The sequence below is a fragment of the Prunus dulcis genome, chromosome 3 (assembly GCF_902201215.1).
Source record: "Prunus dulcis chromosome 3, ALMONDv2, whole genome shotgun sequence".
In the NCBI taxonomy this organism is placed as follows: Eukaryota; Viridiplantae; Streptophyta; class Magnoliopsida; order Rosales; family Rosaceae; genus Prunus; species Prunus dulcis.
In genome coordinates this window covers 1,216,991-1,236,410 of record NC_047652.1, presented here as the reverse complement: position 1 = coordinate 1,236,410, position 19,420 = coordinate 1,216,991, and the positions used below count along the sequence as shown (strand labels likewise).

The 19,420-nt window shown below is 37.2% G+C and overlaps 3 protein-coding genes and 1 non-coding gene across 4 annotated transcripts; 2 read left to right on the top strand and 2 right to left on the bottom strand.

The window, feature by feature from the left end:
- Positions 1 to 197: 197 nt before the first annotated feature.
- On the bottom strand, positions 198 to 270 carry TRNAK-UUU. Its single transcript has one exon. It is a non-coding gene; the product is annotated as a tRNA-Lys (tRNA).
- An 837-nt stretch (positions 271 to 1,107) lies between these two features.
- LOC117620730 (protein MANNAN SYNTHESIS-RELATED 1-like) lies at positions 1,108 to 4,883 on the bottom strand. Its single transcript, XM_034350906.1, has 6 exons — positions 4,395 to 4,883; positions 3,514 to 3,646; positions 3,340 to 3,410; positions 2,835 to 2,920; positions 1,986 to 2,565; positions 1,108 to 1,751 (listed from the first exon to the last, which is right to left on the bottom strand). The coding sequence occupies exons 1-6, from the start codon at positions 4,494 to 4,496 to the stop codon at positions 1,473 to 1,475; spliced, it is 1,251 nt and encodes a 416-aa protein (XP_034206797.1). The 5' UTR covers positions 4,497 to 4,883; the 3' UTR covers positions 1,108 to 1,472.
- A 4,046-nt stretch (positions 4,884 to 8,929) lies between these two features.
- LOC117622096 (coatomer subunit beta-1-like) lies at positions 8,930 to 13,561 on the top strand. The gene is made up of 4 exons (XM_034352635.1): positions 8,930 to 11,150; positions 11,269 to 11,781; positions 12,562 to 12,647; positions 13,055 to 13,561. The coding sequence occupies exons 1-4, from the start codon at positions 9,099 to 9,101 to the stop codon at positions 13,257 to 13,259; spliced, it is 2,856 nt and encodes a 951-aa protein (XP_034208526.1). The 5' UTR covers positions 8,930 to 9,098; the 3' UTR covers positions 13,260 to 13,561.
- An 873-nt stretch (positions 13,562 to 14,434) lies between these two features.
- LOC117622095 (coatomer subunit beta-1-like) lies at positions 14,435 to 19,364 on the top strand. Its single transcript, XM_034352633.1, has 4 exons — positions 14,435 to 16,807; positions 16,918 to 17,430; positions 18,228 to 18,313; positions 18,812 to 19,364. The coding sequence occupies exons 1-4, from the start codon at positions 14,756 to 14,758 to the stop codon at positions 19,014 to 19,016; spliced, it is 2,856 nt and encodes a 951-aa protein (XP_034208524.1). The 5' UTR covers positions 14,435 to 14,755; the 3' UTR covers positions 19,017 to 19,364.
- Positions 19,365 to 19,420: the final 56 nt, after the last annotated feature.

Sequence of the window (19,420 nt, the reverse complement as noted above, 5' to 3'; positions counted from 1 at the left end):
TTGCAAATAGATACAGAATTTTATAGTTGAAAACATTAAAATGTAATATCATAGCAAGATAAGCACATATCCAACTCATGACCATCAATTTCTCTATCAAGGTTTCTCTATAAATAAATATATATATATATATATATATAATAAAAAAAATCCCAATCAAGGCAAGTTAAGCAAAAATTAATATAGAAATCATCAGACGCCGTCTGTGGGAATCGAACCCACGACCACGTGGTTAAAAGCCACGCGCTCTACCAGCTGAGCTAAGACGGCTACTTGACGTGATCCTTCTTTTTATTTTATTTATACGCTTCTTTTCTTTCATATCCTTTCTTTGCAATTGATGTACGAAAAGTAAAATTATACACGACTACAAAACTAATATACATGATAAAAGTTGGTGTTTGCATGAACCAACCAAATGTTACATTTTCTCCTAGCCACCCCCCCCACTCTCAAAAATCTGAATTCTATCTTGGTGCACCACATAGTAACTGTTGAAACTCAGTTTGGCCAATATCAACCGTCCGTTAGATAGATCTGTATACTTCACCAACTAAGTTATTAGCAGCACAGCACCACATCATAGCAAGAGAAAAATAATGGCTGCCAAATAAGATGACATATTTCTTGTTCTGCAATACCATTGGCTCAACACTATCTATCAGATATTGATTTTGTGAAGGGGTTTAGAATTACAGCTGAAATTATAGACAAGTTTCTGAGGTAGCTCGTGGGAGTAGGGCACCACACCACTCTGTCAAAGACAAAAGACTAAGTGAGAGAAAAACGTGACACAGATTAGATCCCATTATTCTTATAAACATCAATGTTTCTTTTTAATATCTTTCTAAATGACCTAGAGTTATATATGTTAATTGTGTCAGAAGTACTATAGACAAAACAACCTTGGATCTTGATCCAACTCTTTTTTTTATATTTAAATTTCCTTATTTTGCTTCTGGTTCTAAGATCCAAACCCAATAAGTCCCATATGAGATTTGTTTCATCTGCCATCTTCTTGCATGCATATAGATGAATCTTTGTACCAGAAAATGAATCTTGATACCAGTCACACATTGAGAGAGAGAGAGAGAGAGAGAGAGAGAGTATTCTGAACAAGGGATAGCATGTATAGTTTTACTACAATAATCCTTCTGCGCAACCAGATTCGGAAAATGTGACAAGATGATTGGAAAGAATATAGGAAAAATGTTTTGAAATATAACAAACGACAGATGAACCGTTATAGGTTGAAAACTTCCTGCCCTATCAAAGAGTGTCTTAAAAGATCATCTTAACAGAAAAATTTATGTTTAGGGTTCTTGTAAGCCAGCTTAAAATATACATTATACAAGCTATCATGTCCATCTGCTTAACCGCATCAAGCTCAATTAAGGGAAAGCTAACACCCTCTTTGAAGGCTTCAATACATCTGTCACGCTTTTCTTTTTCCGGGTTTCTTCTCACGGGCACTAGCAAAGGCATGAATACGCCAAATGGTTCTTCTTTGAGACATAATGTGTGATGAAATTAGAGGCAGATGCAGAGGAATCGGAGATGTCGGTTGGGACAAGTATTTGAGTTTTACTGGAAGCAATTCTCTTACCCGCCACATTTGCATAGAACAAGCCAGAGATGGCTGGTACGAAAACATCACTCTGCGAACATACGTAGAAGTCAATGATCTTCTCAAATTCAGAACCCTCTGAATCCAGGAACTTTGACTTCTTGTCAGCAGGGATAATGCCATCCTGCAATAAATTCCAGAGGCATTAAGTACAAAATATACAACTGAAATAGCAACGCTAGTGGTTTCTACTTAAAAAAACACAAAATTCTATAAGAATAACCAGAAAGCACACTAAAGATTTTAAAGAGATCCAAGGTAGGTAGTTATCCTAAATTAAAATGAAATATGGCCAGCCAAACATAAATAAAATAAATAAATAAAGTAAAAATTCAAGCTAGAACAGAGGTGCCTGCACCTTTATATAAGTTTTTGGGAAGATGTCTTTCAGAGCATCAAGGCTGCTGTCCCATTTTGATTCAGTCAAATAGATTGTGGTACCCTTTCCAAATCCAACTTTCCTCAGAAATAAAGCAACCTCTTGTGCATTATAGCAACTTTTTGTTCCGGATTCGTCTCCTCCTTGGCAACCATTCTGCTCCAATATCTCAACCCTCAAATCCACTGCTACAAATTGGCCATTTGACTTGCGACTCAAAGTTCTCAGTCGCTCAACCATTGAGTCGACCACTTCGTTAATCTCTGGTTGCAACTCTAGAGTTCCAAACATTGCCAGACATGCAACTGAATCACTAGAACTCTTTCTTTCTATCCTCTTCATATTAACTGAAGGAAAGTAAGTTGCCAGCCTTATGTTGCCCTTCGATCTATAAATCGGTTCCACGTGTTCTACAATGTAATCTTCTGTAACCCGATTAGGGACCTTAACAGCAGCAAGATTCCTTGTTGATAATTTACCAGGTCGTTCTTTTGCTACTCTAACCACGCCATCCAAGCTACTTATAAACTTCTCAACATCGTAAATCTCTTCAAAGTTCCTGGAATTCAGTTATATTAGTGGCCTGCCAAAAACTTTATTTAAATCCAACCAAATAATTTCTTTTATGGTCGTACTGGAAAAGATAATCACAAAGTTTCATCATAAGGCTCGTTCACGCAGATAAAGTATACCAGTATACTATTTTACAACCAGCAACAAACACAAGCACAACGACAACAGCAACACAGGAAAGAGTATTACTAAGTCTGAAACTATAAATAATCACGGGAAAGCTGGCTTTTAATAGAGCATTAGCAACCGACTAACCTCTCATCCCCTGGTTTGGTCCCTCTAATGTCAGGAAGTACAAGAGTTGCCCCTAGATACCTTGCCACGACAACAGCATCCGCAATCTGAAGAATAACAGGGAACAAATTACAGAGAGAAAAAGAATTGGATTGCAAAATAAATGGCTAATTTAAGAAGTACAATAGAAAACCTTTTACAGAAGTTGACAAGATATCCAACATTATAAAGTAGCTAAAACATGCCCAGGCATAAGTTTGGTGTATATGAATACTCTACAAGTAACCATAAGATCACCCATGATGTATTGAAAAGAATGTTAGAGAATCAATGCCAAACATTTCCATGAAGTGGACATAGGAGAAAACACAGATGCACACGTAATGTAGCATGCTCTGAAAAATGATAAAAGGATGAAAGGACTGAATTTATAGATATTTTGATAAATTATATTAAGGGAATTTGACATCAATTATAGGATCCAAACAAATAACTCTTTCACCTAAATCAACTGTTGATTAAATACCTGTGAAACATGGTATTCAGGGCCATTTGTTAACGAGAAAAGGACATACCCCTCCGTCTGCTCTACATCATCTGCTACCAAGGTAAGAATTTATAAAAAGGAATTAGGCAACGCATCATTGCAATAAACAACATATGAAATAACCAAAGATTTCAAAATGTAAAGAAAACTTACCAGATGGCTTAGACCAACATGGTTTTAGCTCCTGACCATCATCTTTCCAAGGCCCGTTATTCTTCTTGCTGAGGCCCTCCTTTGAAATCTTGGCATTTTCCAAGGTATCCCTTCCGCTGCCAGGAAATTTCTCCTATGTAAGCAGAAGAGAATAAAATGCAGAGAATAACCCAGTTAATCAGTGCTAGCTCAAATTCATTTGTCGTAAATAAACAATCTAAAGTTCATAAATAAATAAATAAAATTACATGAGCTCTCCATTACAACTCTATACAACAATTGTAGAGTGATAAGTGAAAAGTACCCGTAAAAGGAAATGGGTGAGAAGGGAAACAAAATTTCTATAGAAACGCTTTTTGGGTGCCAAGAAAAATGTAGAGAAATTAAAACCACTGAATTCAATAGAGAAAAGAAACAGGAGTCCTGAATCCAATCAATGTCACTGAATCCATTTTGACTTAGTTGACCACAAATATTTCTTGAACTATTAGAGAATCAAATTCTGAATCCATTTTGCTTCTCAGTTTCTAACAAACAAAGGATGGTGAAGGATACTGTTAAACTTAACAGAAAGTGGTCTAAATCTAAAGCAACAAATCTATAGTAACCAAAAGAATTAGACACGGAACCTCTCAGTAATGCTTTTTGTTCTTATTCCACTTCAATTTCAACAAATCAATCACAAATCATCAAAGATTACAAATCAAATGAAACAGAAAATCCAGAAACAGAGATATTGCTACTTCACAAGACATTTATGTGATTATTCTGCAAAATGAGAGAGAGAGAGAGATCAAACAAGAAACAGTAAAGCAGATCCGATGAAGTGATGAACTTTAGTATTGTGAAGAGTGTGTGATGCTGGGATTTGGTGGACTTACTTCAACAGAATCAAAATGGTCTCTCTTAATCATGTTCCCAAGCATCACAAACATTGCCAGTGTCAAAATACCTGCCACTACCTGCCTCAAATCCACACCCATCTCTCCTTTTGAAAAAAAAAAACTCTCTTTTCCACTCTGAGATCCTACTTACTTACTACAAAACACACAAACACACACACACACACACTCTCTCTCTCTCTCTCTCTCCCCCTCTCCTACAAGGAAGAGAAAAAAATCAGGAAAGTGAGAGATGAGGAATGAACCCTAGTGACTGGTGTTGCTAGAAAATCAAGCAAAGTACTTGGGTAATAAATAGTTGGGATGGGAAGGAGAGGGATTGTGTTCTGAAGTTAAATTAGAAAACTTTAAAGGTGGACAAAAGACATTTGTCCAGCGCAGATATACAACGCCATATATCTATCATATGTTACTCAGAATTCATTATGCTCTCTGCTTTGTAAGTCTTCCTTCTTACAGCACCGACACTTTCCTTGAGATAATGACACCTTGCCTAAATCTTACAACTCCTCATTTTCCTTTCTTCTTTTTTTCTCTTTTCTTTTTGGGCTTCTGTTTTTCTTTTCTTTTTTGGGTACTTGGCAAAATACAAAATAAAAAAATTGAAGTGCCCAAATTTAATACTGAAAATTCCTCCCAAAGTAATGTTCTTAGCATTTTTGTTTTGTTTACTCAGATCATCAGTTTTTATCATATTTTCAAATGTGATCTAACTCATCAATACTTCGGATTCACTATCAAATAACATAACATATCTGATTGATTAAAAAAGTAAACATTTTCAAATAAATGTAGATCCTTATAATGAATGAAATCCATAATAAATAAAGATGGGCAAACAAGAACATTAAATATATAGCAATATACGCTGACATTAATGTGATAAAATTGTTAATTATAAATATTTTTTTTTATACACGCAATAGTCTAAACTATTCTAAATTTTTTTAAATAATTATTAAATATCAAAATAAGAGTTCTAACATAAACTTTAGTTTCCATTTTTTGCCTCCATGTGATACACCAAAGTGCAACACTGCTTTCATATTTTATTGACCATAAGGCCCGACTTTTTGTGTTTTATTTGTAAAAGGAAAAATTAGAGTGACGACTGTAGGTGGTTGGAGTGGCATTATCCATGTGCTTCTGATAGAAATAGATAGATCCTAAAAGAAAAAGTATGAAACAAACCTTGCTTTCTAAATAAATAATAAATATAGACAACCACCATTTTTCTCGACCAAGAATGCATAAATAATGATATTTCTATCTTCTTTTCTTTGTTTCTGAATTCTATCTTTAATAAGTTACTTTAGGGTTTGATATGTACATCATAAGTTACATTGTAGAATAGATTGTTAATCCTTAATTTTAAAAATTATAAATTATAGTCAACGGGTCTAGTCAGTTGAAAAATAGATCTTAATTTATTGTTAGTGGTTTCTGGTTCGAACCTTCATGACTAATATATGTGAGATAAATTATTCTCGCTATGTAGTTTAACTATTATCTGTATTTAAAAATATATAAATTATGGTTATGTCACTTATAAGTAGAGATTTTAAATCAGTTAGACTTTTGCACTCGAGCTTTATTGTAGACTAATAAACTATCAAGGAAAATAGAAGTGGCCAAATCTGATAATGACCTGCAAATGCCAATCATCCGCCTCAAACAGCGGAAAGTGAGTCAACCAGGACAGATTTTGGCGAAGAAGAGTGTTTGTTGGGAACTTGGGAAGGATGATGCAATAATTGTTTAAATAAATATTTAATCATGGACTGCTAAATCTATGCTTTTATTTTTGTATTAATTTTTTGTGGGTATTTGTATTGGGGCTCATGACTTATGATCGTGATGTCTAATTTATGAATATAATTATTATTTTTTTTAATAAAATAAATAATTTTAATAGAAAGAAAATGCTTCAAAGATCAAGGGAGTTCTCCTTTGGATCCCATTGGAACTTCAGTATTCTTTGACTTTTGGTAAACTTATATCGATTTACTCTTCCTTTGACTATCGATTGTCTCATAGTTGAGCTGGCTTTAGTTGTGCCTCATCTTGCAAGGTTGCTCTTTGAGGTATTGCAACTTGGTCATAATAGATTCACTGCTCATTAGTGTGTTCTGACTTTGAAGTAACTAGGTGACGCTCTCTATATAATGCCTTGAAAGATTAGCAGTAGTTAGTTTTCCTTTTGTTGGTTTTGTTTTAGCTTTTTAGTTTTGGTTTAGTTTCTTCAATAAAGTCCATAAACTCTATGAGTTTTCTATGTTTTTTTCTTCTCATAATTCCAGAAACTTAGTTGAGTTTCCTCCGTATTCTTAGTCTCTTTAAAAGAGTCATGTTGGTTAGCGGCTAGTTTTTATGTGATGTCATTGCAATAGAATCAATGAAATTATGTATAGATAAATGTGTTATAAACAAAAAGTTAATTTTTAGAGTGATTCTCCCCATATCATTTCATATCTTTCGATTGACTCAAGTCACTGGGGGAGTTTTACTCATGTTTGCCAAATTGTTATTGGAATAACTCCCTTTACAGTCTTTGTTCTTTGTACTCTTTTTTCATATTGATCTAATAAAATTCTATCGTCTTTTTATAAAATAAAAAAGTGACTTTATAATCAAAACTACAACATTTCAATTTAAAAAGTTTAGATTAATTTAGATATTTAATATTTTCAGAAAAATAAAATAAAATCTCTCTCCACCTTGTTTTGGTACACTGGATCTACTTATTTAAGTTAGATATATTTTTTCAGCTTCGATACTTAAGTTACTTAAGTCTTTCTATATACAAAGAGAGATTCCTCTTTAAGAAAAGACATAAGTCGTTTCACATTGTTGGACCAATCTGTAATGTGTTTCCTCATCCTTGTTATTCCAGTTGAAATCATTACTCACTGATTCGATCAAATAAATAGATCAACACAATATTCCCCTAATATAATCTCTTAAATCATCATTAAGTGTATTATAACCCGGAAATGTTGCTAAAAGAAAACGATTTTTAAGATGCCATGCCCCAGTCGTCCAGGGGGGTGGGGATGCTGCTGGATTCTCTTGTACACTATGGTGGTTAATTTAATCAAATCATTAAGGTGGCAGGATTAGGATTTGTCTCTAAATTGAGATGGTTATAAAATAATTATAGTGAATTTTGTTTAATTAGTTGGCTAATTGCTTTCAATCTTTAATTAAGAAAAGCTTGATTGAATGAATATCAAAAGTTGGAAGAGCAAGATTGCTCAACTAATTTTATGTTAGTCACGGGTCAATGTTCTAGGCTTTTGAATAAAATGCTATATGGTTTTAGAAAAGTGTAATGTTACACCTAACACATTTATTGATCAAATGTTTATCAAATCTAATATATATGATATAAATAATAATCGTAATTAATTTGTGGGTAATGTCAAAGTGTCAATTTCTTCCTTCCCGTTTGGTCTATGTAAGATTTTTCATACGAAATCGGTTTGTAAAGGATGCCAAAATATTTATAGTGACTTTTTTTTTTTTTTTTTTAAGGGAATGACAGAGACATTAATTTTAATTATTTTAATTACTAAGTCATTTTCTTTAATTTTAAAAAACATATACAATTAACTTCAAATCATTTGTTTGCATCATTGCATTGCATATTGTACTATCTATGTAATGTATTGTTTGCGTGCAGCGAGATAATTTGCTTTTTGTATTTTGTTACCTTTCTTTCTATCCCATATTTTTTCCTTATCAAAATATCAAATTTTGTATTTGTAAATTCCAACTGAACAAGGCCTCACACTTGTTTTAGTTTCTTGTTGGGCCATTTGAGCCTGTCACTAATTTTTGTCTTGGTTTTGAGCCACCTGGTGGGCTTCCTCAAATGACTTTCTACTCTTACTTTAACTTTTTGCTCTAAAAGATGGATGATTTGGGCTCATTTAGTGGCCATTGCTGAAACTGGGCAAGAAGAGACATTTAACAAGAAAATCATATGTGACGCTTTTAACCTTTCTAGGTTTTCTTTGAGACTTCAGAACCGATAATTAGGACACGTGTTATAATATGAATGAGTGGACTTTAACATCATCTTTGTGATAGTTACATAGAAAAATTTCTACACATTCAACCAACTTCATTATAAACCAATGACTGCAGACAGAACTCTTATTTGTGCAAAGAACTATGATGTTGAGTTTTAACAGTCCCACTTATTTCATCATAAAACACCTTCTTTTTTCAATTTGTGAATTGCATTGGCGATGGAACCCGATTTAGGATGATTTTTAATTTATTATTATTGGTGTGAAGGATTTGTTAGTGTAAGGTTGATTATTTTGTTAATCAAAAGTATAGATGACATTCTTTCCTACTCACAGGTTCTTCACAATTGTAAAAACATCAAAGGCAAAAAGTGCCAAACACCAAACTTTTTACTTGATAAGTTATCCAACCCAACCCAACTCAACACAACCCAAATCCAACAAAAATTCCTTAGGCCCAACCCAACTGTTCCTTTCACTGCCTCCCTCATCTCTCTAAATTCAGCAGTCACTTCCAATCCAAGCCAACACCAGACAACAAATCCACCACCACCAAATCAAAGCCAGATCTCTTCTTCTCCTTCTCATTGATCTAATTTAGATCTGGTATTTCCCATTCCCTGAGATCCAATTCCGATTCGGATCTCTAATGATGGAGAAGTCATGCACTCTTCTCGTCCACTTCGACAAAGGCACACCGGCCCTAGCCAACGAGATCAAAGAAGCCCTAGAAGGAAACGACGTCGAATTGAAGATCGAAGCCCTCAAGAAGGCCATAATGCTCCTCCTCAACGGCGAGACCATTCCCCAGCTCTTCATCACCATCATCCGATACGTACTGCCCTCCGAGGACCACACGGTCCAGAAGCTCCTCCTCCTCTACCTTGAGATCATAGAGAAAACTGACTCCAAAGGCAAGATCCTCCCGGAGATGATCCTCATCTGCCAGAACCTCCGCAACAATCTTCAGCACCCGAACGAGTACATCCGAGGCGTTACGCTGCGATTTCTCTGCCGATTGAACGAGGCCGAGATCATCGAGCCTCTGATCCCTTCGATTCTCACCAATTTGGAGCACCGCCACCCATTTGTTCGACGAAATGCCGTGCTGGCGATCATGTTCGTGTATAGGCTTCCGCAGGGGGAGACATTGCTGGATAGCGCGCCGGAGATCATCGATCGGTTCTTGGCCTCCGAGCAGGACCCTTCCAGTAAGCGAAATGCTTTTCTTATGCTCTTTAATTGCGCCCAAGATAGGGCTGTGAATTATTTGTTTACACATATCAGTAGGATTATTGAGTGGGGGGAACAGCTCCAAATGGTCGTGTTGGAATTGATTAAGAAGGTCTGTAGAGTGAATAAGGGTGAGAAATCCAAGTACATTAAGATTATTATATCGTTGCTGGATGCACCGTCGAGTGCCGTTGTTTATGAGTGTGCTGGAACGCTTGTGTCGTTGTCTTCGGCACCTACGGCCATAAAAGCAGCAGCCAACACTTATTCTCAGTTGCTGCTGTCGCAGAGTGATAACAATGTGAAGTTGATTTTGCTGGATAGGATTAGTGAGCTCAAGGCTTCCCATAGGGAGATTATGGTTGAGTTGGTTATGGATGTGCTGAGGGCACTGTCAAGTCCGAATGTGGATATTAGGAGGAAGACTCTTGATATTGTGCTTGATTTGATTACACCCAGGAATATTAATCAGGTTGTGATGATGTTGAAGAAGGAGGTCGTGAAGACCCAGAGTGGGGAGCTTGAGAAGAATGGGGAGTATAGGCAGATGTTAGTGCAAGCAATATATGCATGCGCAGTTAAGTTTCCTGAGGTGGCAAGCACGGTGGTGCATCCTTTGATGGATTTCTTGGGCGATACCAATGTTGCTTCAGCCCTGGATGTGGCTGTTTTTGTGCGTGAGATTATTGAAACCAACCCCAAGCTGCGTGTTTCTATAATAACGAGGCTGCTAGATACTTTCTACCAGATCCGCAATTCAAGGGTTTGCACTCATTCCCTCTGGATTATCGGGGAGTATTGTCTCTCGCTTTCTGAAGTTGAGAGTGGGATTGCAACCATTAAGCAGTGTCTTGGGGAGCTCCCATTTTACACGGCTTCTGAGGAAAAAGAGGCACAAGATGCTACAAAGAATTCTCAGGTGGTAAGCTCGACCACTGTGTCTTCTAGGAGGCCTGTGATACTTGCAGATGGGACCTATGCCACCCAGTCTGCTGCACTGGAAACTGCTATGTCTGCACCTGTCCTGGTTCAAGGATCTTTGACCTCCGTGGGGAACTTGAGATCATTGATTCTCTCGGGTGATTTTTTCCTTGAGACAGTTGTAGCTTGCACATTAACGAAGCTGGTTTTGAGACTGGAAGAGATTCAGCCTTCAAAGGCTGAAGTGAACAAGGCAACTACACAGGCATTGTTGATCATGGTCTCTATGCTTCAATTGGGTCAATCCTCGGTCCTTCCACATCCGATTGATAATGATTCTCGAGATAGAATAGTTCTTTGCATTCGGTTACTATGCCATAAAGGTGAAGAAGTAAGGAAGATATGGCTAGAGTCATGTAGACAGAGCTTTGTGAAAATGCTTGCAGATAAGCAGCTCCTTGAAACAGAGGAAACTAAAGCTAAGGCCCAGATATTGAGTGCACAACCAGATGACCTTATTGATTTCTACCATCTTAAGAGCAGAAAGGTAAGGCAGCATCAGGCTTTTCTTGTCTCAATTCGGATAGACTGCTAAAACCATTGTTTTCATCACATAGTTTGGAACTTTGGATGCTTTTTTATATGTACATATTTTTTTTTTTCAGGGTATGAGCCAACTCGAGTTGGAAGATGCGGTTCAAGATGATCTCAAACGTGCTACTGGAGAATTCACAAAGGATAAAGATGATGCAAACAAACTCAACCGCATTCTTCAGCTCACAGGATTCAGTGATCCTGTTTATGCTGAAGCCTATGTAACAGTTAATCATTATGACATTGTTCTTGATGTTACCGTCATCAATCGAACCAAGGAAACCCTTCAGAATTTGTGCTTGGAGTTGGCGACAATGGGTGATCTGAAACTTGTTGAGCGTCCACAAAACTATACGCTAGCTCCGGAATCAAGCAAACAGATAAAGGCAAACATTAAGGTCTCTTCAACTGAAACAGGAGTTATATTTGGTAACATTGTATACGAGGCTTCTTCAAATGTGCTTGACAGATCGGTTATTGTTCTCAATGACATCCATATTGATATAATGGATTACATCTCTCCTGCATCATGTGCTGATGTGTCATTTAGGACAATGTGGGCTGAGTTTGAGTGGGAAAACAAGGTACCCTGATTTGATATGGTTTTGCATTTTATTTTATTTTTAAATTTTTTGTGCTTCATTGATGTGATCATTTGGTGCTTCTTCTTTGAAATGGTTTCACAATGACCCAAAACGATATGATGCCTTTGAACCCGACTACATAATCATCCATTTTTCATGTAATTCCTAAGTTCACGAATGCGAATGTTCAGATAAGGTTTACAAGACATGCATTTATATAATGAACCTCTTGAGTGACATTTACTGGTTATGATTATGATGATGCTGTGCCAATAATAAATGTAATATAATAATTATGGTGATGGTTATTATGGTTATAATGATAGTTGTGAGCTTTCTAATGGAATAGATTCAATAGTATGTCAATGCCTCATGCTAGTGGATGCATTGTGTGGTTGTTGCACCATACATGAAGCAAACTGGGTAATTTCTTTCATATTAATCTAATTCCTGCTGGATAAAGTAGGCTCTTGCAGATGGTGCTGCTTCTGAATCATCCTTGGTTGTTAGCTCATGCATCATCTTTACTTATCTAGTGCTCGTGGACTTGTGTTTTCTTTTCTCACATCAAATGACAATGTGCTTCTTACATGTCCTTAATTATGATTCTTTTTTACAACTTGATAATATTTCCTTTCTTTGGACTTGTGTTTGGGTTCTCCTTCAAAAGCAGATGTGTTTATATTTCAGTTTAAAAATTATTTCTTGTCATCCTTATTGTAATTTTGCTCTTGGTATGTCTTTGGATTCTACTATGCATTAACACACTCTTTTCCCCAGGTTGCTGTAAATACTATTATTCAGGACGAAAAGGAATTTCTGAACCATGTTGTTAAAGCGACTAACATGAAGTGCCTGACTCCACCGTAAGTTTTGGGACTCTATTAACCATGTTTATCATTTACTCTGTTGCATGTTGAAGAAATAAATTATTCTTTTCATGATGCACAGAATTGTACATAGCTATTTACATGCAACCATACAAACATATACATATATATAATTTCATACAACAATGATTTAAGAAGGTTACATAGTTGTCGATGGTAGTGCCATGTTGTCCACCTCTACAAATGTGCACATGACTTAAAAACTTAGTGACCATGTCATAATGTAAATAAAATTCAGTTGAACTTTGACATTTTCCATAGGTGCTTATACATGTAACATGCATATAACAGTAAGTGTATTTTCCTTTTAATCTCTTTACGCCTTCTGAGCGGATGATTGATGGTCATTAATTTCTGCTTATCCCTCGCTAATTGGGCACTAGATCGGCACTGGAAGGAGAGTGTGGAGTCCTCGCTGCAAATTTGTACGCAAAGAGTGTTTTCGGGGAGGATGCTTTGGTGAATGTGAGTGTTGAGAAACAAGCCGATGGTAAGCTAAGTGGATACATCAGAATTAGAAGCAAGACTCAAGGCATTGCCCTCAGTCTTGGGGACAAGATCACCTTGAAACAGAAGGGCGGCCTCTGATTGGACACAGCCTAATTTTGCAGCCGTTATTCTTGCTTCAACCTTTTACTGAGGATCGTGTTTGTTATAGGATTCTTTTGCTTTTTTTGCTTTTCCCAGTAAGAGGATGGTGTGGACATATTGCTGCCATCCACAATGTTTTTCAAGTAATTTTGTAGCGATGCCCACCGTATACATTTCTGTTGTTAATTGTAACATTTCCTGTTTTCAATTTGTATTAGCTGTTGCTATCAATACCCCCAGCAAGTTTCGCCTGTCACATATTTTAATATCAAGTTTATGGACTCATTTTCTTTTATTAAGCTGTGTGAGTTTTCCAGATCATTATTTCATCTTTTGCAGTTGACTTGGGGAAGTTTTACCGATGTCTGCCATCTTGTTATAGAGTCTATGTCCTTTGTACTATTTTTTCTTTTTGATCTAATAAAATTTTATTGCCTTTTTATAAAATAAAATAAAACAATTTAATAATTAAAACTGCAACATTTCAATTTAAAAAAATAGATTAATTCGTACTTATTTGGGTAATTGCTTTCAATCTTTAATTAATAAAAGTTTGATTTGAATGAATATCAAAAGTTGGAAGAGCAAGATTGCTCAACTAATTTTATGTTAGTCATGGATCAATGTCCCAAGTTTTTGAACAAAATACCATATGGTTTGAGAAAAGAATAATGTTCTGCGTAACACATTTATTGATAAAATGTTTATCGAACTTAATAAATATGGTATAAATAATAATTGTAATTAATTTGTGGTTAACATCAAAGTAAATTTCTCCCTTCTCATTTGGCCTATGTAAGATTTTCCCGACGCTACGAAATCGGTTTGTAAAGGATGACCACAAGCTCTATATGCCAAAATATTTTTAGTGACTTTTATTTTTTTGAAGGGAAAGAGAGAGATATTTATTTAAATTATTTTAATTATCAAGCCATTTTCTTTAATTTAATAAAAAATATACAATTAACTTCAAATCATTTGTATTCTTGCGAGCTTGCTTTTTATATTGTTACCTTTCTATTCCATATTTTTATTATCAAGGCCTCACACTTGTTTTTATTTTCTTGTTGGGCCCTTTGGGCCTGTCACTAATTCTTGAATCTTTATCTTGGTTTACTCACTCTGTATGTTTCATGGTTTTTTTTTTTTAATGAAATATATTTTCTTCTCAAAAACCAGCGCCATGCCATGCCGTCGGGGCGATTTAAAACTCTCCAAATTGTATACATCAAAGCCTAAAAGGGCCAAACACCAAACTTTCTACTTGATAAATGATTGAGCGCAACACAAGACAAATTCCTTAGGCGCAACACAAGATAAATTCAGCAGTAGTCACTTCCAATCTAAGCCAAAGCCAACACCAGACACCAAATCGGATCCACCACAACCAAAACAAACCCAGATCTCTTCTTGTTCTTCTCCTCCTTCTCATTTCTCTCATTTAGATCCGGCATTTCTGATTCCCTGAGATCCAATTCCGAGTCGGATCCCCAATGATGGAGAAGTCATGCACTCTCCTCGTCCACTTCGACAAAGGCACACCAGCCCTAGCCAACGAGATTAAGGAAGCCCTTGAAGGAAACGACGTCGAATTGAAGATCGAAGCCCTCAAGAAGGCCATCATGCTCCTCCTCAACGGCGACACCATTCCCCATCTCTTTATCACCATCATCCGATACGTACTGCCCTCCGAGGACCACACAGTCCAGAAGCTCCTCCTCCTCTACCTTGAGATCGTAGAGAAAACCGACTCCAAAGGCAAGATCCTCCCGGAGATGATTCTCATCTGCCAGAACCTCCGCAACAATCTTCAGCACCCGAACGAGTACATCCGAGGCGTTACGCTGCGATTTCTCTGCCGATTGAACGAGGCCGAGATCATCGAGCCTCTGATCCCTTCGATTCTCACCAATTTGGAGCACCGCCACCCATTTGTTCGACGAAATGCCGTGCTGGCGATCATGTTCGTGTATAGGCTTCCGCAGGGGGAGACATTGCTGGATAGCGCGCCGGAGATCATCGATCGGTTCTTGGCCTCCGAGCAGGACCCTTCCAGTAAGCGAAATGCTTTCCTTATGCTCTTTAATTGCGCGCAAGATAGGGCTGTGAATTATTTGTTTACACATATCGGTAGGATTATTGAGTGGGGTGAACAGCTCCAAATGGTCGTGTTGGAATTGATTAAGAAGGTCTGTAGAGTGAATAAGGGTGAGAAATCCAAGTACATTAAGATTATTATATCGTTGCTGGATGCACCGTCGAGTGCCGTTGTTTATGAGTGTGCTGGAACGCTTGTGTCGTTGTCTTCGGCACCTACGGCCATAAAAGCAGCAGCCAACACTTATTCTCAGTTGCTGCTGTCGCAGAGCGATAACAATGTGAAGTTGATTTTGCTGGATAGGATTAGTGAGCTCAAGGCTTCCCATAGGGAGATTATGGTTGAGTTGGTTATGGATGTGCTGAGGGCACTGTCAAGTCCGAATGTGGATATTAGGAGGAAGACTCTTGATATTGTGCTTGATTTGATTACACCCAGGAATATTAATCAGGTTGTGATGATGTTGAAGAAGGAGGTCGTGAAGACCCAGAGTGGGGAGCTTGAGAAGAATGGGGAGTATAGGCAGATGTTAGTGCAAGCAATATATGCATGCGCAGTTAAGTTTCCTGAGGTGGCAAGCACGGTGGTGCATCCTTTGATGGATTTCTTGGGCGATACCAATGTTGCTTCAGCCCTGGATGTGGCTGTTTTTGTGCGTGAGATTATTGAAACGAACCCCAAGCTGCGTGTTTCTGTAATAACGAGGTTGCTAGATACTTTCTACCAGATCCGCAATTCGAGGGTTTGCACTCATTCCCTCTGGATTATCGGGGAGTATTGTCTCTCGCTCTCTGAAGTTGAGAGTGGGATTGCAACCATTAAGCAGTGTCTTGGGGATCTCCCATTTTACACAGCTTCTGAGGAAAAAGAGGCACAAGATGCTACAAAGAATTCTCAGGTGGTAAGCTCGACCACTGTGTCTTCTAGGAGGCCTGTGATACTTGCAGATGGGACCTATGCCACCCAGTCTGCTGCACTGGAAACTGCTATGTCTGCGCCTGTCCTGGTTCAAGGATCTTTGGCTTCCGTGGGGAACTTGAGATCATTGATTCTCTCGGGTGATTTTTTCCTTGAGACAGTTGTAGCTTGCACATTAACAAAGCTGGTTTTGAGATTGGAAGAGATTCAGCCTTCAAAGGCTGAAGTGAACAAGGCAACTACACAGGCATTGTTGATCATGGTCTCTATGCTTCAATTGGGTCAATCCTCGGTCCTTCCACATCCGATTGATAATGATTCTCGAGATAGAATAGTTCTTTGCATCAGGTTACTATGCCATAAAGGTGAAGAAGTGAGGAAGATATGGCTAGAGTCATGTAGACAGAGCTTTGTGAAAATGCTTGCAGATAAGCAGCTCCTCGAAACAGAGGAAACTAAAGCTAAAGCTCAGATATTGAGTGCACAACCAGATGACCTTATTGATTTCTACCATCTTAAGAGCAGAAAGGTAAGGCAGCATTAGGCTTTTCTTGTCTCAATTCGGATAGACTGCTAAAACCATTGTTTTCATCACATTGTTTGGATGCTTTTTTTATATGTACACAATTTTTTTTTCAGGGTTTGAGCCAGCTCGAGTTGGAAGATGCGGTTCAAGATGATCTCAAACGTGCTACTGGAGAATTCACAAAGGATAGAGATGATGCAAACAAACTCAACCGCATTCTTCAACTCACAGGATTCAGTGATCCTGTTTATGCTGAAGCCTATGTAACAGTTAATCATTATGACATTGTTCTTGATGTTACCGTCATCAATCGAACCAAGGAAACCCTTCAGAATTTGTGCTTGGAGTTGGCAACAATGGGTGATCTGAAACTTGTTGAGCGTCCACAAAACTATACGCTAGCTCCGGAATCAAGCAAACAGATAAAGGCTAACATTAAGGTCTCTTCAACTGAAACGGGAGTTATATTCGGTAACATTGTATACGAGACTTCTTCAAATGTGCTTGAGAGAACAGTTATTGTTCTCAATGACATTCATATTGATATAATGGATTACATCTCTCCTGCGTCATGTGCTGATGTATCATTTAGGACAATGTGGGCTGAGTTTGAGTGGGAGAACAAGGTACAGTAATTTGATATCGTTTTGCATTTTATTTTATTTTATGTAATTTTTTTTGGTTCTTCATTGATATGATCATTAGATGCTTCTTCTTTGAAATGGTTTCACAACGACCCAAAAGGATATGATGTCTTTGAACCCAATTACATGATCATCAATTGATCATGTTATGCTTATGTTCACAAATGCCAATGTTCAGATATGGCTTACAAGACATGCATTTATGTGATGAACCTCTTCATTGATATTTAATTGTTTGAGTTTCGGGTTATGATTATGATGATGCTGTGCTGGTAATAAAGCTGTAGTATAATAATTATGGTAGCTGTTATTATGGTTATAATGATAGTTGTGAGTTTTTTAATGGCATAGATTCAGTAGTATATCAGTGGGCTCGTGCTAGTGGATACGTTGTGTGGTTGTTGCACCATACAGGATGCAACTTGGGTAATTGCTTTCGTGTTATCTAATTACTGCTGAATAAAGGAGGCTCTTGTAGATGGTGTTGGTTCGGAATCATCCTTGGGTGTTAGCTCATGCATCATCTTTACATATCTAATGCTTGTGGACCTGTGTTTTCTTTCTCACATTAAATGACAATGTGAATCTTAGATGTCCTTAATTATGATTTCTTTTTTATGACTTGATAACATTTCCTTACTGTGGACTTTTGTTTGGGTTCTCATCCACAAGCAATGTGTATCTTATATGTTAGTTTACAATTTCTTTCTTGCCACCCCTGCTCTTCCTTGGTAGATGCATTTGGATTCTACTATGCATTAACACACTGTTTTCCCCAGGTTGCTGTAAATACTGTTATTCAGGACGAGAAGGAATTTCTGAACCATGTTGTTAAAGCGACTAACATGAAGTGCCTGACTCCACCGTAAGTTTTGGCACTCTATTAACCATGTTTATCATACACAGAATCACAGAATCATACATATCTATTTACTTGTTGAAGAAATAAATTATTCTTTTCATGATGCACAGAATCATACATATCTATTTACATGCAAGCATACAAACATATACGTATGTACATATGATATAATTTTCTACAACAATCATTTAAGAAGTTGACATAGTTGTCAATGGTAGTGCCATGTTGGTCACCTATACAAGTGTGATACGTTACCAATGCTTGGTAGAGTGCACCTAATTGATGGAAGTGGAGTAGAGTAGCACACGTGACGTAAAAACTTAGCCACAATGTCATAATGTAAACAAAATACAGTTCAATATTGACATTTTCCATAGGTGCGTAAATACGTGTAACATGCATATAGGAGTAAGTGTATTTTCTTTTAAATCTCTTTATGCCTTCTGGGCGGATGATTGGTGCTCATTTATTCCTGCTCGTCCCTGGCTAATTGGGCATTAGATTGGCACTGGAAGGAGAATGTGGAGTCCTCGCTGCCAATCTGTACGCAAAGAGTGTTTTCGGGGAGGATGCTTTGGTGAATGTGAGTGTTGAGAAACAAGCAGATGGTAAGCTCAGTGGATACATCAGAATTAGAAGCAAGACTCAAGGCATTGCCCTCAGTCTCGGGGACAAGATCACCTTGAAACAGAAGGGCGGCCTCTGATTGGACAACCCAGCCTAATTTTGCAGCTGTTATTCTTTGCTTGAACCTTTGTTAGTACTAGTCTGCTTGCAGCATGATGCCTATCTATATTCATCTCACTTGCACTTAATTTTTGCGCTTTTACCGGGGATTGCATCTGTTATAGAATTCTTTTGATTTTTTGTTTTTCCCAGTAAGTGGATAGTTAGGACATATTGCTGCTATCCACAATATATTCAGGGTAAATTTGTAGTGATGCCCACTGTATACATTTTTTTTTTGTTAATTGTAACATTTCATGTTTTCAATTTGTATTAGCTGTTGCTATCAATAGCCCCAGAAAGTTTCGCCTGTCACATAATTTTAATATCAAGTTTGTCGACTCATTTTCTTTTATTAAGCTTTGTGTTAGATATTTCTATGAA